The sequence below is a fragment of the Sus scrofa genome, chromosome 2, assembly GCF_000003025.6.
Source record: "Sus scrofa isolate TJ Tabasco breed Duroc chromosome 2, Sscrofa11.1, whole genome shotgun sequence".
NCBI lineage: Eukaryota > Metazoa > Chordata > Mammalia > Artiodactyla > Suidae > Sus > Sus scrofa.
The window spans coordinates 12,206,050-12,223,041 of NC_010444.4; the positions used below are offsets into that span (position 1 = coordinate 12,206,050).

Sequence of the window (16,992 nt, forward strand, 5' to 3'; positions counted from 1 at the left end):
AGTAAACAAATAAAAGCCCACAAATTAAGATCCCTGTCCCAAAGCTGTGCTTCATAAGCTTTAATGCACTGTCAGATCCCCTGGGATCTTGTTAAAGCGAAGTCAGTTCTAAGGTTCTGCATTTATGTTAAGCGCCTAGGTATTGCCTCTGGTGCTGTCCCAGGATCTGCCCTTAAGCAGCAAAGTCCTAGAGGAAGGATGCTAAAATAGATGATTTATTGCTGGTAAAACCTAGGAAAGCAAAAAGTCAAAAGCCCAGCCTCCATCACCCTGTAAAAATAAAATTCGAATCACACCCACTCTTACCCTAGTACACTCGAATATGACTTGGTTACATCTAGAGTGAAGAGGGACCCAGTTCCCTTTCGCATCACAGGGAGCAAACTTGGGGCCCTAACAGAGAAGCACATTCCCAACCCTACACTTCTTACCTTTCTCCCTTTCTCGCTGTCTGGAAGGTAACAGTGTCGTGGGAAGCCTCGGGCACTGAAACTTTTCCCAGGATTTGGGTGTTCTGGCCCCTGAAAGCAGGGAAAAAAAAAAAAAAAAAGAACAAATGATATTTTTCCAAATGTTTCAGGCCAACATCAAAAAGTCCACACACAGTGAATGCTGGAGTGGGTGTGGCAAAAAGGTAACCCTCCTACACTGTTGGTGGGAATGTAAATTGGTATAACCGCTATGGAGAACAGTAGGGAGGTTCCTTAAAAAAACTGAAATTAGAATTACCACATGATCCAGCAATCCCACTCCTGGGCATCTATCCAGAGAAAGCCATAATTCGAAAAGATACATGTACCCCAATGTTCACTGCAGCACTATTTACAATACCCAAGACAAGGAAGCAACCTAAATGTCCATCCACAGAGTAATAGATAGAGAAGATGTGGTGCATATATACAGTGGAATATTACCCAGCCATTAAAAAGAACAAAATAACGCCACTTGTAACGACATGGATGGACCTAGAGATTATAATACTAAGTGAACGAGTCAGACAGAAAAATATCATCTGATATTTCTTATATGTGGAACATAAAAAGATGATACAAATGAATTTATTTACAAAACAGAAACAGATTCACAGGCTTTGAAAACAAACTTATGCTTACCAAGGGGGAAAGGTCGGGCGAGGGATAAATTAGGAATTTGGAATAACAGATACACATTACTATAGACAGAATAGATTTCAACAAGACCTACTGTATAGCACAGGGAACTCTACTCAGTCTCCTGTAATAACTTATATGGGAAAAGACTCTGAAAAAGAATGGGTGTATGTGTATGTATAACTGAATCACCTTGCTCTACCCTAAAACTAATACAACCTTGCAAATCAACTCCAATGCAAAATAAAAATTAAAAAAAAACAAAAACAAAAACCACCCCAAACTCAAAATATATCAGATGGGGTGGGGGTGGGGTGTGCAGCTGGGAGTGAGTCAAATAAGGATGACAAGAATGATGGCTGAAGAGTCTAGATAGGGAACAGAACTAAACAGCAGGGGGTATAGTGGTTTGACATATGCATTCTGGAATCCTTGGACCTGGACCTGGACCTGGACTGGGAGCTGCCACCTCCCAGCTATGTTATCCAGAGCTGCCCTCTCTTGGGGCGTTAATTCCCCATTCCTTAAATGAGGAAGATGTGGGGTTCTCACTTGTGGGAGGAAGAGGAATGTTAGGTGAGCTTGGTGCCTGCTATACACACGCAGGAACTCAGGAGCTGTTTATCCTTCTCCTCCTCCTCCTCATCTGTTTCCGGCTCTTTTGTTTTTTACAAAAGAGGAAAATTGCAGCCCCAGAGGTTAAACGACTTCCGTAATGTTAATGGCTTTGCCAAAACTTAAGCCCAGGTTTCCTGAAGCCCACACCAGACTTGTTAACCTCTAAACTACTCAGAATAACACCCGTGCTGCTGAGCGCTGAGCCAAGAGCCGTCCATTTAGAATTATCTGAATGATTCTTGGGGATTTTCTCCTTTGTCCTTCTGGGTGTTGGTCTGTTTTCTTGTTTAACAATTTGGATCGAAACACTCACGACAGAAAAATCTTATAATATTTCATGATGTCATCACCTAATACCTCTATTTAAGCAAGTCATCTCAGGCCACCGGGTGGGAAAGAAACTGAAGCAGAAGAAGAATGTAGCCCCAAAGCAGGGTTCAGAATAGTCTACAGGCCCCCCCCTTTTTTTTTTTGCTTTTTAGGGTCACACTTGTGACATACGGAAGTTTCCAGGCTAGGGGTCCAATCCGAGCTGCAGCTGCCTGACTACGCCACAGCCACAGCAATGCAGGATCCGAGCCGCATCTGTGACCTACACCACAGTTCACAGCAACGCTGGATCCTTAACCCACTGAACAAGGCCAGGGATCGAACCTGTATCCTCAGGGCTACTAGTTGGTTTCATTACCACCGAGCCACAATAGGAACTCCTACAGGCCTATTTGAAAAGCTCATGAAAAATGAGGGATTTCCTCCCAGTAGCAGGACACGTATTTTCCCCTACACACAAACGTTTTTCTATCATTTCTGAGCATCCCTGCCCCCCTCTGTTTGTGAAACCCTATTTTAAAATCCCTTCCAGAGGAAGTCAATACAATATTAAGAATTCCACGCAGTTGCTGACTCAAGCTCTCCCACGGTAGATCAGTAAATGTATCCTGGCCGAATAAATGGACGAGCGAGTGAATGACAAAACTGCAAGAACGCATAGATTTTCCATTTTCTCTTATCAGGCATGCCAATTCCAAAATTGTTTAAAAACTATGTGATCTAAAAAATGTTTTTTGGGGTTTTTTTTTAATAGCATGGGTCAGGACCATTTACCACGTTGCAAACCGAATGGTATGATAGGTGCAATGGGGTCTCAAAGAAGGAAAGATCAGGCGGATGGAAAGAGGTAACAACGTCTTCTGGGAGACACAGGACCTGATGGTTCTGAATCTCATATTCACACAAAATTGCATTTACAATGTGCTCACGGCCACGGCTGTTTCTAAGTCAGGCTGTCCAACCAAAGACCGATTCTGATCACAGCCCTGCCTGCTCCTCTCCTGCCTGGGACTTGTCCGTTGTGCAGCCAACACAGATGCCTGTCTGGCACCGGCCCAGCAAGGCTGTGTGCTCTCCGCACGCTGCGAAGCTGAGCAGTCACGACTCTTCCTAGCCCCACTTAGAGTTTTCCCCCAGAGAATCATTCTCTGCAGTGAAGGCAGAGCTTAAAGGCTCTCAGGCCTCATCAAAGCCCAAGCCTGTGTGGTCCCTGCAGTCTCCAGGGATGGTCGTGGTACTGTGGATCCTGCTACTGAATCTTGGGGAAGGTCTGCGGAGGGGCTGTAAGGACAGTGCCCAGATGCATTGCCTTTGACACAAGCTCGGGTTTTCCTGGAGCAGCCAGGGCACCTACAGAGGCAGCAGGTGGGCACCACCATACCCTAGTGCAGGCTCTCTGTCCTTGCTCCTGGAGCCTGGGAAAAAAAGAGCCTCCTCCGAAGCAGTTGCCCCATCAGATCTTTGCCTACTTCTGTCTGTTCTACTTCCTATCAAGGCCACAGGCTGCTTCTCAGGACTCCCATATGTTCCTTCATGGCCCTATCATGTCCCCGGCAGCCCTAGAATCATTCCAGAAGTCTCTTGCCCCCACATCGAAACCCTATCTCCTTTGTCCAGGCCTCTTTTCCAGAAGCTGAATGTTTGCAGTGCTGCCTCCTAATTGGTCTATCAGGTCAGCCCTCACTCTTTGGCCAGACTGGCTTCCTCAAGCATAATTCCATTCACCCAAGTTTCCATCATCCTAACCACATGCCCAACAACCTTTAGGGACCCTCCCCAGCCTGGCGCGGAAAGTCCACAGCCCTCGCCCTGATGTTCAAGGCCTTCCCTGACCTGGCTACGACCTTCCTTCCCTGCCTGATCTTCCACATCTTCATGCTCCCTCTCCCCCACCCCCTCCCCAACTTTGGCAAATCTTATTCCCAATTAAACTCTTCCTTATGGGCCCTCACAGGCCCACTTTCTCTCCTCTGCAACTCTGCTGTGTCCAACTAAAAATACATTCCTCCATTTCTTCACGTCTTACCTCTACTAGGGAGCCCCCCTGCCCCAGAAAGTCTCCTCTGACCCTCCCAGACAGACAGAGCCCTTCTTCCTTACCATGGCAAGCAAGATACTCATGAATGATGGGGACCAGCTACCGAGCATCTTGGTCCTGTGCCTGGGACCCAGTGCACGCAGACAAACATGACCCCCATTTTTACAAAACCTTCACATTGGGTATCTGTGCAGATAAAGAAATGGTCAAGACCTGTAAAAGGTCAAGAGGTCAAGGTCCCAAATTCCCAGCTCAGGAGGAATCAGCCAGGAATTGGAACCCAAGTCCATCAGACTTTGAAGGCCTTGTGTTGCCTTTGTCTACATGGCCTCCTGTGGCTTTTTTTTTTTTTTTTTTTAATTGAAACCTGGATATTCTGAGTTATCATGTTATGAGACTGGGTCTTATTTAAACTTTTTTTCCGTCTTTTTAGGGCCGCAGCACATGGAGGTTCTCAGGCTAGGGGTCAAATTGGAGCTTCAGCTGCCGGCCTACACCATAGTTCATGGCAACGCCGGATCCTTAACCCACCGATCAAGGCCAGGGATGGAACCCGAGTCCTCATGGAGACTAGTTGGGTTTGTTAACCACTGAGCCACAGTGGGAACCCCCCACAGCTTCAATCAGTGGTGCACATCCGCTTTTACTCTATAGCTTAGTGATGTATATTTTTCCCTGCCTGGTTGGTAAATTCTTCAAAGAAGAACCACATTTTTTATTCAATTATTTTACAGGCTATTACATCTCCTTGTTTTATGCCTTCTTCATCCTACTAGAATGAGGACTTCACAGGAGCTAGGAGTTCTGTGTAGCCACCATTGTTTCTCTAGCACCTGGAACATGCCTGGCCCACAGTCCACATTCGAAATGTGTTAAATAAAAGACAAAATGGAAGAAGGCAAAGAGGAAGGAGGAACGGAGAATAAACTAATAAATATTTGTTGAATAAATAAATCCAGTGAGCACCTCAGAATGTTTAGAAAAAGCTTCAATGAGTGAGGGAAGGGACACATTTGTACTTACTGCCAGGAAAATGGTTCAGTTTATTCCTTAGGACTGTTTTTCAAAGAATCAAAAGAGGAAAGAGGCGCCCACAAAAGTCAAGGAATATGTATCAAATTACAAATGCAAATACCATCTGTTAAAAAAATTCCGCCTCTAGAAAATTATTCTAAGGATACACTTCACATGCATGCAAAGTTATTCATTACAGCATTAGTTGTGCAGCAAAAGACTGGAAACAATTCATATGCCCATCAAATGGAGACTGTCGAATATAAATTATGGTGCATTTATACAAGGGATTATTATGCAAAGCTAAGAAAGAATGAGGAAGTTCTCTCTATACTGACATGGAAAGATCTACAGACCATATTGTTGGTTGAAAATGCAGGGTGCAGAACAATGAGTCTGACATGTCACCCTTTGTGTAAAGATGGGAGGAGTGGATGCAGTCTTTGTTGCAAATGCGCAAAGAAGCCAGGAAGGATACATAAGAAAAAGAGAAGAGTGGTGGTTAATGGGGGAGGGTGAGTCCTGGTAGATGGGAGACCAGAGAGAGACGGAGATTTTTCAAAGCATAACACTGCTGCTATAGCTCAGTGCTGTAACAAAATACCATCAACAGGGTGGCTTTGAACTACAGAAGTGCATTTTTCATGGTTCTGGAGGCTGGGAAGTTCAAGACCCATGTGTGGGCGGATTCAGGATCTGGTGAGACACCACCACATAAAGTGTTTGGTTTCATAGGTTCACAGCTGGAGAGGAATATGCCTCAGGATGAATTACAGCTGGAGTCTCACCTTCATCTAACTTAGATGATTCTTAGCTAAGACTGGACTTCGATTTTAAAGTGGATGCTGGAACGAGTTAAGACTTTGGGAACCATGGAGTTTCCGTTGGGGCTCGGTGGGTTAAGTACCTGACATAGTGTCTGGGAGGATGTGGGTTCAATCCCTGGCCTGGCTCAGTGGGTTAAGGATCCAGCGTTGCCACATGCTGTGGTGCAGGTCACAGATGCGGCTTAGATCCTGAGTTAGTGTGGCTGTGGCATAGGCCTTCAGCTGCAGCTCCAATTCGACCCCTAACCCAGGAAATTCCATATGCTGCAGGTGTGGCCCTACAAAGAAAAAGAGAAAAAAAGACTTTGGGGACCCATTGGGACAGAATGAATGTATTTTGTGTGCTGGAAAGACATGAATCTGGGGCAGCCCAGGGCGGAATTCTGTGGTTCAAAGTCTGGGTCCCTCCAAAATTAATATGTTGAAATCTAATCCCCAATGCGATGGTATTAGGAGTTGGGGACCTTTGATAGGTGATAGGTTATGAAGGTGAAACTGTAATGAATGGGATTAGTGCCCTTAGAAAAGAGACAACAGAGAGCTCCCTCAGCCCTTCTGTTACATGAAGACACAGGAAGAAGACAGTCTACGAACCAGACACTGAATCTGCTGGCCCCTTGAACTTGAACTGCCCAGCCTCCAGAAGAGTGAGAAATAAACTTCTGTGGTTTAAGTCACCCAGTCTGTTCCAGCTGCCTGAATGGACTAAAAACAAGCATTCATCTGCAAACACTTACACCTAAGATGCAAAAGGTCGGTGGCTAAGATGAGCTCACCTGAATGCCAGGGGGGATGCTGTAGATGATCCGGATGGTTTTGCAGTCCGGGTGGCCAGGCAGGGAGTGGGGGATGAGGTGGTACTCCATCTTCCCTGGAGGCTGGGTACCTGTCTTCACCCCATAAATGGTCTTACAGGTTGGACACTGCAAACTCCCATCCTGAAGCGATAGGGCCAGAACAACCAGTGTGGGAAACAGTTTTGGTAATGACCTTCCTTCCCCACCAACCTCCAAAAAGATAAAGGGCTGTGGTCGGGGGCAAAATACATCCAAATGAGCAATAGACCTTAATTGCCCCCCGCTGCCTGGCTACCGAGGCCACTGAAAGCTGAAGCTTTTCTCCAAAGTAACAGGAAGAAAATTCCACACCGGCCCCAGGCTCCACGCTAAGGGACACGTGAGAGAGACCCAGTCCTTGAGGAGACCAGGCCTCACCCTGCACGTCGGGGCTCTGTTGCGGTGGGGTGGGGAGGGGCAGGGAACTCTGGATACGGTGATGTGAGGGGCCCTGGTTTCACAGCAGGACCAGGTAAAGTGTCACCTGGAGGAGTGGGAGGAAAGCCTGGGAAGAGCCTGGACAGTCAAGCCTGTTCCCAGGCATGAAAGAAAGAGAGTGAGCAGAACAGCCTGAGTAGGCAGGGAACAACACGTGTAAAAAGTGCTGTCACGCAGCTGGGAACAGAGCTCTCCAGGACATCCCTATCTCCTCCGGCGAAGACTGGAATCCTCTGTGGGGCTATTTAAGGACATTTCGATCCAAGCTCTACTCATTTAAAGGAACAGCTTGTATTCAGGGCAATGGAGGTTACTCCATGTGATCAAAGGACGGGAATCCAAGGCCAGGTCTCTCTCTCTGCTCTGGCCTTCATTTGTTTCATGACCTTGGATGACTCACTCGGTTTTTCTCTGGGCCCTTTTCTCCCCTCTTCTGTGTAAAGAAAATAGAAAATGCGTGCTTCAAAGTATTAGCATAAAAGACAACAAAGTATGGCCTCTTCAACATTTTGGAAGCACCATGGAAATAAATGCAAAGGTACTAGACTATCGTTTTTGCTTTTTAGGGCTGCACCCACAGCATATGGAGGTTCCCAGGGTAGGGGTCGAATAGGAGCCGCAACTGCTGGCCTACTTTGCCCCAGCAATGCAGAATCCAAGCCGTGTCTTCAACCTACACTGCAGCTCATGGCAACGCCGTCCTTAACCCACTGAGTGAGGCCAGGGATTGAACCTACTACCTCATGGCTCCTAGTTGGATTCATTTCCACTGCACTACAATGGGAACTCCTAGACTATTCTTGTATACAGTTATCAAAAAGGCAGGAAATTGATCAGCATCAAGGATAGGAAAATGAGCATCGTCCATCAATGACTGAGCTCTCTGAGGCACAGTGGGTTAAGGATCTGGTGTTGCTGTAGCAACAGTGTAGGTTGCAGCTGTGGCTCAGATTCAAATCCCTGGTCCAGAAACTTTCATATGCTGTGGCTGTGGTCAAAATAATAATAATAATAGTACTACTAGTAGTAATAATAATAACACAGACAGAGAAAGATTCCAATACTGGCACTTTGGGAATTTCAATCACAGGGCTACATTAGGATGAGGGAAAATAAATATGGCCATAATACAAAGCAAATATCAATTCGAATAGCAATGCTGGTAGCACGCTATAAAGTAGGGATTGTTGTATCTCCACGTTCCAGATGGAAAATGAAATCTCAGGCTGAAAATCTTGCCCAAGGTCATTTGGCCACTAAGCCAGGGTTTGATCTTGGAGCTGCTGCCTCTACTCTTTCCCACAGCAAGAGAAGCATAGAGCAGCCCCTGAAGGCCAGGCCTTTTTTTTTTTTTTTTTTTTTTTTTTTTCTGGATGAAGAAGAGGTTGGGGGATATCACCAAAGTCTCAGACTCTGATGCAATCCAAGCTGGGACTGGAGAAACGAGCAGAACTCAAATTCACACAGATGCAGAGTGAGGGTTATTCCAGGCATGGGAGAGAATGTGAGAAACGTCAATAGCTTGGAAAACACTCAGGCATCGTAAGGAGAGTTATTCTCTAAGGACACTCACTCCCAGGTTCCTGGAAACCAGCTCGAATGGGGGAAGACCACTCCACTGCCATCAGGGGACAAGACAAGCATCACAAGCAGCCTTCCTCTCCTCCAACAGTGGGGTCCCAAGGGACTACCAGGTATACGTTGACAAACTCTTTAGGGCTTTCGAAGGGGCAGTCAGAGGTGGTTTGAAATTGTCCAAAGAAAGTGAATTATCACTGAACATCACCAGCCCTGGGAGAAGGAAGGGTGATTGGGAAACCCATTCATCCTGGTATGAACGAACACTCCCCGGTGGCCCATCCTCCTGGACCCCACCTCTCAGAACACTCAGGGACAGAAGGCTACACCGCTCAGGCCACCACCCAGTGTGGACACTGGAGGGACTTGGGTAGCATAGCCCAAAAGGAAGGTAAAGACAGATTTTGCTAACGTAGTAGTTTGGTGGAAAACTGACCCTTCTGATAACAACCAAGATCATCACTCCTGCTGCCCTGGGTGCCTCGAATCGCCTGGTGCAACTCCAATAAGGCCTCTGTGGTCTTCCCCCCACCAGAGCCCGCATGGGCAGCAGCAGCAGCCCTACAGGTTGGCACTAACCTTGTTGCCATTGTTGTACATGGCAACCAGGCAGTAGATGTGGTAGATGTGGCCGCATCTGGACAGTTTTCCCACCAGGTCAGGCTTGACTGTCGGCTGCAGGCCCTTGTAGCCCGAGGGGGCTGTGAGGCGCTCCATACAGATGGTGCAATCCTGGGGGTGGGAGGGGACAGAGCAAAGAAGTCATCCGCTCTCGGGCAGCCTGGGAGGCCAAAGCAGCGGCACTGTGGTTCCCACACGGTCTCAGGGTCCGGTGAGCTGGTACTGCTCACCTTCCAGAAAGCCCCCAAACCAGGGTAGATGTGTCTTTGGGAATTTAAATATAGTTTTGTCTTGCTCTGCACAACAGTGGAACTCCTAAAATAATCCCTGGCAGTGGTGTGTGTTAATTTAGGCTAGCCGAGAAAATGATAAACTCCTTGGGGGCTGTGAGTGTCCTTCCTTGGTATCCTTCGGTGGCCCGTGGAGGGAACAAACACTTGGCGATAGACCCACTGATAAGCTTTATAAGTGGAGCATTCGTGGGTTGTTGTTGTTGTTTGCTTTTTAGGGCCTCACCAGTGGCATGTGTGAGGTTCCTGGGCCAGGGGTCCAATTGGAGCTGCAGCTGCCTGTCTACGCCACAGCTCACAGCAACTGGGACTAGATACCAGTAGTATCCCCAAAATCACTTCTGGTTGAAAACCACTGATGGACATCAAAACCCTTTTAAAGTCCATTCCCATAGCTTATCATACTGTTTTCCTTTAATTCAGACTTTCCCGTGAAGGCAGTTTAGAATCAGCTTTTCACTGCACAGGGGAGGTGGGAGAGGTGAAGCTGCAGCTGTCACTCAGGACCACAAACCTGGGAGCCTAGGGGATGCTTGCGGATGACGGAGAAGGTGAACCTTGCCCAGCCGCCCCTGCACTCACCTCGTCTGGTGGATGCCGAACTTTCTGCAGATACTTCTTCAGCACTTCTTCCGGGGTTTTCCCTGTGGGGACACTGTGATCAGTGGGCCACCAAGACAGAGATGAGGGGTCAAAGAGCCTTGTCAAGCTGGACATGCCAGAGAGACGGGAGTTACTAGCCAGGCTCAAAGGCAAGGAATTCATTTCTCAATGGGATTTAAGATTTGAGAGGGAGCACGGGGGTAGAAGGTGGACAGAGGACGTCTGAGGAGGTGGGAGACACTCACATCTGCCTTTATCTCCTTCAGTCACTTCCTTGACACCCCCTCGCTTATTTTCAACAAATCCACTTTTTCTTTTTTTTGGCCGCACCCCCAGCATGTGAAAGTTCCCGGGCCAGGGATGGAACCCACGCCACAGCAGTGAACCCAGCTGCTGCGGTGACAACGCCAGATCCTTAACCAACTGTGCCACAAGGGAACGCCAACAAATTCACTTTTTAACTGACATAGGTTGAGTGAGTTTCTCTTCCACATCAGCAAAGAGCCTGGACCTGCCCAAACAATGCAATGAGAGAACAGAAGTAAAAGCACTCTGTAAACTGTTACACATTTAAAGACATTAGGTAGCTATGGCATTTTTTTTTTTTTTTTTTTTTTTTTTTACAATGTGCTAAGTACTGTCTGGGTGTGTAATGTGGTGTCCAAGTGCCATAAGCACTTTTTTGGCAAACCGGGAACTTATGACCACAGCTTCAAGACGGTCTTTCTCGGCTGTTGATGGTGCGGTCACTGCCAGCAGAGGTAGTCCAGCAGTGAAAGGGAAGCATCCTCACAGGTGCATTGCTTCTGGATTGTTTTCCAGGACTGGACCCCAAGAGGCAGTCTAGCCTAAAGGCAGGGGATGGGAAGTTTCTGTTGTGGTGCAGCGGAAACATATCCGACTAGTAACCATGAAGTTGCAAGTTCAATCCCTGACCTAGCTCAGTGGGTTAAGCATCTGGCGTTGCCGTGAGCTGTGGTGTAGGTCACAGAGGTGGCTGGGATCCTGCGTTGCTTCGGCTGTGGTGTAGGCCGGCAGCTGTAGCTCAGATTCGACCCCTAGCCTGGGAACTTCCATATGCCACATGTGCAGCCCTAAAAAGATAAATAAATAAATAAATAAAGGAAGGCAATGGGAAGATATAGCCTCACAAAGAGACATCGAAGAAAAAAGTCTCAGTGCCTCCTTGGGCGACTCTCTTAAGTTTCTCTAAGCTTCCGTTTTCTCACCTAGAAAATGGGCATGAGCAATACCACCTACTCAGAGGGTTGTTTGACAATGAGATTTATTAATGGATGTAAGGCTCTTTGGCACTTTGCTAAGGGTCCAATATATGCAATTAACAATAACCGGAAGAGCGGGAAAGTGCAAAATCCTGTCATTTCCTATGAAACTCTGAGCAAGGCAATTGAGTTCGTTTAAGGAGAGAAATTTTGCTAGACTGGAAAAGTAGGACAAGGGTCTGAGGAGGTGGATCCTGCAACAGCCAAAAGCTGAGATGCCAGCCCTTCCATCCCACTTCTTCCCACTTGCCCTGCTTCTCTTATAAGAATTAAGCTTCTATGAATGGAGAGCCCATTGCTTGCCAGGCTAAGTTATAATATATGTAGGACCCCACTAAAACTTCACAACAAGTTTGCAAGGAGCAGGAGGAGGGGAGAAGGTCAAACCATTTAGTGACCAATACTAGCAACCAGAAGACCAGCCACAGAGCTGAGGTGGGCTCCCTGGTGCCTGGTACAGGTATTGACCCCTTAAGTTGTGGCATTGTGGGCAGGTAGGTAAGGAGCTCCTGAAGGAGGGTTCAAGTGGCTCCAGAGGAACACAAGACAGGGGTCACTTCCACAGCATTCCAGGACGTACCTGCCAGGTACCGGTTCTGAGCAATTTTACCCCGTTGTAAAGGGGAGAAAACAGAGACTGTCTGGGGTCAAGTGACTTGCAAGTGACAATGTTGGTATTGAATCCAGTCTGTCTGGGCTCCAATGACAAAGAGATCTTCCTCTCTAACGTACTTTATTTGTGTCATGCTTCCTCTTTTTACGTGTCTGTATTTTTGTGCTGCATTTTTATATTTCTTGAGGCGTCTCCGTCGGACCCACTCCCCATCCACTTTGGTGTCATGATCAGAACAGGTACCAGTCTGGCCTACACGGTATACGCGTCGGTTAAGACACAGAGGGTGAAGGCATGGGTCACCCTCAGTGGTGGAGGCAGAGCCAGGGGCTCGGGGCCAAGCTGCTGACCCCCCCACCAGGACCCCTATAGATAAGGAGGCTGATACCTTTCTTGGCTTGTTTTTTGGTAGTCTTGCGGCTCGTGTTGGAAAGCCCTGGGATGGATTTTATTTCGCTCTTGCTGACGGGGGGTGGATGGAGAACCAGCTTTGGTGGCCTGGTGAGACACACAGGCAGCCCCGCTGCACTCATGAGGATCCCAGTGATTCCTGGAAGGGCAAGGAAGGATGGGAGAGTCAGCTCCTCAACACCCCTCACTGCCCCCCTCACCATACCCGACCACCAGCCTTCTCATAACCCATGGTTTCTCCACGTAGCCTCTCCTTTCCCCAGAGATGTATCCATTCCCTCATCTTCAACAGCATGCTTTGCTTTTTGCAGTCAATTCTCCCCAAACTGTTCCTGCCCTTCCAACTCCCGGCATCCTTATCTGTCTTAATCAGCATCTGACTTCTCTGCATCCTTATCTGTCTTAATCAGCATCTGACTTCACTGCATCCTTATCCGTCTTAATCAGCATCTGACTTCTCTTGCTTTTTACAACTGCTCACTACCTATCTCGTTGCTTTTGTTTTTCTATTTTCTCTTACCTGCCAAGGCAGGGTTGACAGGACTGGACCCATTCAGGTTCTTCACCGGGACGGTGGGGACCCTGCAGAAGAGCAGACACATCAGGATTTTGACAAGTGGAACAAAATGGGCAAGTATGGGGAACCCCAAAACTTCACCCCCTGAGCGGTTCCCCTTTCTTATAGGAACTACTTATCCTGACTAAAGATGCAGTATGGTTCTTAGCCTCGAAACCAAGGGCAATGCCCTCAAACCCTGTCAGACCGTATCACACCTCCACTCAAAACTTCAGAACTCAGAATGGCCCTTCGGTTCCCTTAAAGTCCCAGCAAGGCCAACACAGCTTTGCGTGAGCTGCCAACATCTCCTACCCCAGTGTCCCCAGCTCTGTGGCTTTCCCTCATGTCACCTGCCTCTTTACTGTGCTCTAGCTCTTCCTCCTACAGGAGAGGGACACTCCCACCTCAGAGCCTTTGCATATTCTGTTCCCTCTGCCTGAAATGCTTTTCCACCTGACACTTGGTTGGCTCCCTTCTACAACTCCTTCAGTTTTGGCTCAAATGTTCCCTTCTCAATGATATTCCTGAGGCCATTTTTTTTTTTTTTTAACATTTCTACCCACCCTTCCATCCCATCCTGGGTCTTCCAAGCCTCTTACCCTGGTCTTTTTTTTTTTTCTTTTTCATGGAATTTACGATATTTTAAAATAAGTTGTTGTTTCTTCTTCCTCTTTTTTTTTTTTTTTTTTTTTTTTAGGCTGCACCTGAGGCTTATGGAGGTTCCCAGGCTAGGGGTTGAATCAGAGCTACGGTTATGGGCCTACACCACAGCCAAAGCAACTGGGGCTCTGAGTCACATCTGCGACTTATACCACAGCTCAGAGCCACGCCAGATCCTTAACCCACTGAGCAAGTTCAGGATGGATACTAGTTGGGTTCGTAACCCGCTGAGCCACAATGGGAACTCCCCCAAAATAAGTTGTTGCTTTTTATCTCCCTTCCTAAAATCCAAGCTCAACCAGGGCAAATATCTTTGTCTATATCATGTAGAGCCTGATACTCATAGGCATTCAACAAATATTGGGTGAAGAAATGAAAAAATAGGAGTTTCCCCTATTCCCCTATTCCCCTATTCCCCTACAGCATTGTCACTGCTGTAGTGCAGATTCAATCCTGGCAACCTCATAATGCCATGGCGGGTGGGGCGTTAGGGGGGTGGATGAAAAAATAAAGAAGCAAGTTCAAACCTAGGTAGACATAACAGTCGCCTTGGAAGCTTTTGAAAAGGCAGAGCTCCCGGCCTGAATCAGAAGCTCCACTTGGGGGGCATGAGAAGCTGCACTTTTACGAGCTTCTGCTGAGAGGCTGCAGATTCAGTCAATCCCCAGTCTAACATTTGGAAACTGCTGCTCTAGCAGCTGTCACTTCTCCTTTTCCCTGAGAAATATAAATATCAGGCAAAGCTTGCTCCCTTTTCCGTCCTTCTCCCCAACAACTTGAGCCAGGCTGGAGAGAAGACAACGCAGCTGCCTGGGAACGTCGAGGCCTCCCACGGTGCTGAAGAGAAAAATATGGGACATGTGGGGCTAGGTCTTGCGCCATTCCCGCCACCCAGGCTTCCACAGCTGGGTTTGGAGTGGGGATGTGGGCTTGGAGAGCCTGTTGGGCTGGATCACAGATGACTCCAGGAACCAGACAAGCTAAAGGGAGGGGAGGCTGGTCCTGGGAAAAGTGGGGGAAAGGGAAAGAGCATTTGTTCTTATTTATTTATTTTTGTTGATTTTGTTTTCTGTGTTTTATTGGTTTATTTTTTACATTATTATTATTATCATTATTGCCTTTTTTTAGGGCCACACCCATGGTATACGCAGGTTCCCAGGCTAGGGGGTCGATCAGAACTGTAGCCTCTGGCCTACACTACAGCCACAGTAATGCTGGATCTGAGCTGCATCTTTGACCTACACCACAGCACATGGCAACACTGGATCCTTAACCCACTGAGCGAGGCCAGGGATGGAACCTGCATCCTCATGAATCCTAGTCCGGTTCTTTAACTGCTGAGCCACAATGGGAACTCCTATTTTTTACATTACAGATTTATGTGTCCATTCCCATTGAGCCTCACTTTCTTGCCTCCTCAAGGACACATGCCAGGTTTTCAACCTGCTGAGCCACAATGGGAGCCCCTCCATTAACTATCATGAGCGTCAATCTCCTTGTCTGTAAAACTGGGAGAGTCTTGGGTTTGAAGATGCCAGGGAGACTTCCTGGTGATTCCTCCCCACCTGCACCCTGTACTTAGTGACCCAAGTGCAGTCTTGCCCTGGATTCTTCTCCAGGTCCTGCCCTGGGGAGCCTGAGGAGGTGAAAGATGCCCTTTTGTGCCTATTCAGCATATACCCACCAGGGGGCAGCACATGATGCCCAGACGGGCACCTGCCTTCGCCCGCCCCTCATCTTCTCCAAGGCCCCCACTTCAGCTGATAAGTAGCTGTGATCTGGGTGACAAAAGCCACCTTTGTTCCCACAAACTGGACTGGCAGGTTTCCACACCCAATCTGGTTAACCAGGAAATAGTCCAATCCCCAGCGCGCTCATCCTGGGCAGCCCAAGCACTGGGGGGGTTGGGGGCAAAATCTGGAGAGAAGGAGTGGGTGTCCCTGAGTACCAGCAAAGGGCCACCTTGGTAAAGGGCTTGTCAGGAGGCTCTGGTTGGTGGTAAAAGGGCTTGGGGAGGAGGGGATATTTGCTTATGAAATACAGAAGGGTCCAGTGGAAGGGGCCCTGTCAATTGGGGGTCAGGAAATCTGCCTCCTGGCCCCACTCTGCACTGACTTGTGCCTTTGGAAGAACCAGGCAGACCCTCTGTGATTCATGACCACCTCTGAGTTACCACAGCAGTGAACACCACACCCTAAATCTCTATCCCCCAGAGTTCCCAAGACAATTTAGGATCTAGATCAAGTACTTTGTAAAGAGCCAGGCCCTATGCAAATTTGGGTGACTGTTTACATTTTTGTTTCCCAAAGCTTAAGAGGAAGTGAGGCTTGGTTGAAAGTCTTTTCCTGCTTAAAATTCCAGTTTTCGGAGTTCTAATTGAGGCTCAGTGGGTTAAGAACCCAACTAGAATCCATGAGGATGTGGGTTTAATCCCTCTTGGCCTCGCTCAGTGGGTTAAGTCTAGCATTGCTGTGAGCCGTGGTGTAGGTTGCAGATGCAGCTCGAATCTGGTATTGCTGTGGCTGTGGTGTAGGTCAGCAGCTGCAGATCCAATTTGACCCCTAGCCCAGGAACTTCCATAAGCTGCAGGTATGGCTCTAAAAAGAAAAAAATATGTTCCAATTTTCTCAGATTCTTAAGGCTGACCTGTGTAAAGTATAAAGCTGAGTTCTGGGACAATTGTTGAGCTGGCAACACCTGAGCACGCTTCTCCACTGGTTAAAATGAAAACCAGGGAGAATAGCCTGTGTGGTGCACATGGGTCCCCAGAGCCCTATTCCCAGAAATCAGCAACCCAAAGCAGGTGAGCTTCCCCATCCTCCAGGTAACTCAGCTTAGCCAGAGATGTCTGACCCAACTGTTAGGCTTCAAGACCTCTTCAAGGAGACAGAACTCAAAGCTCTGGCCAAGACAAGAATTACTGGACCCTTAATGCCCCCCCCACCTTGAGCAACCTGGCCTACTCCTTCCTACCCCCTGCTAGGAAAGGCATGTGGCCCCCTCCTCACCCTGCCCCTAGGAGGGCCTTATAAGCCCAGGCCCCAACCAACCAGCAAGTATATCATTCCCCAACCAATCAGCATTCTGCAGGTGTATCAAGAGACCTCTTCTCTCCCTGGGTTATAAAGGCAGACATGACCATGGGCTGGGGATGGGGGGTGTGA

At 47.9% G+C, this 16,992-nt stretch overlaps 1 protein-coding gene across 3 annotated transcripts in view; it reads right to left on the reverse strand.

Annotated features, from left to right (window-relative positions):
- The window catches only part of DTX4 (deltex E3 ubiquitin ligase 4), a 39,942-nt gene that overhangs the window by 8,107 nt on the left and 14,843 nt on the right, over positions 1–16,992 (reverse strand). For all 3 annotated transcript variants that reach the window (XM_013994298.2, XM_003122698.4, XM_021082996.1), the window contains exons 3-8: positions 13,130–13,191; positions 12,587–12,748; positions 10,282–10,343; positions 9,368–9,520; positions 6,713–6,874; positions 432–521 (exon numbers count right to left, since the gene is read on the reverse strand). In XM_013994298.2, the coding sequence (XP_013849752.1) occupies positions 432–521; positions 6,713–6,874; positions 9,368–9,520; positions 10,282–10,343; positions 12,587–12,748; positions 13,130–13,191 (691 nt within the window). The remainder of the gene's footprint in view (positions 1–431; positions 522–6,712; positions 6,875–9,367; positions 9,521–10,281; positions 10,344–12,586; positions 12,749–13,129; positions 13,192–16,992) is intronic.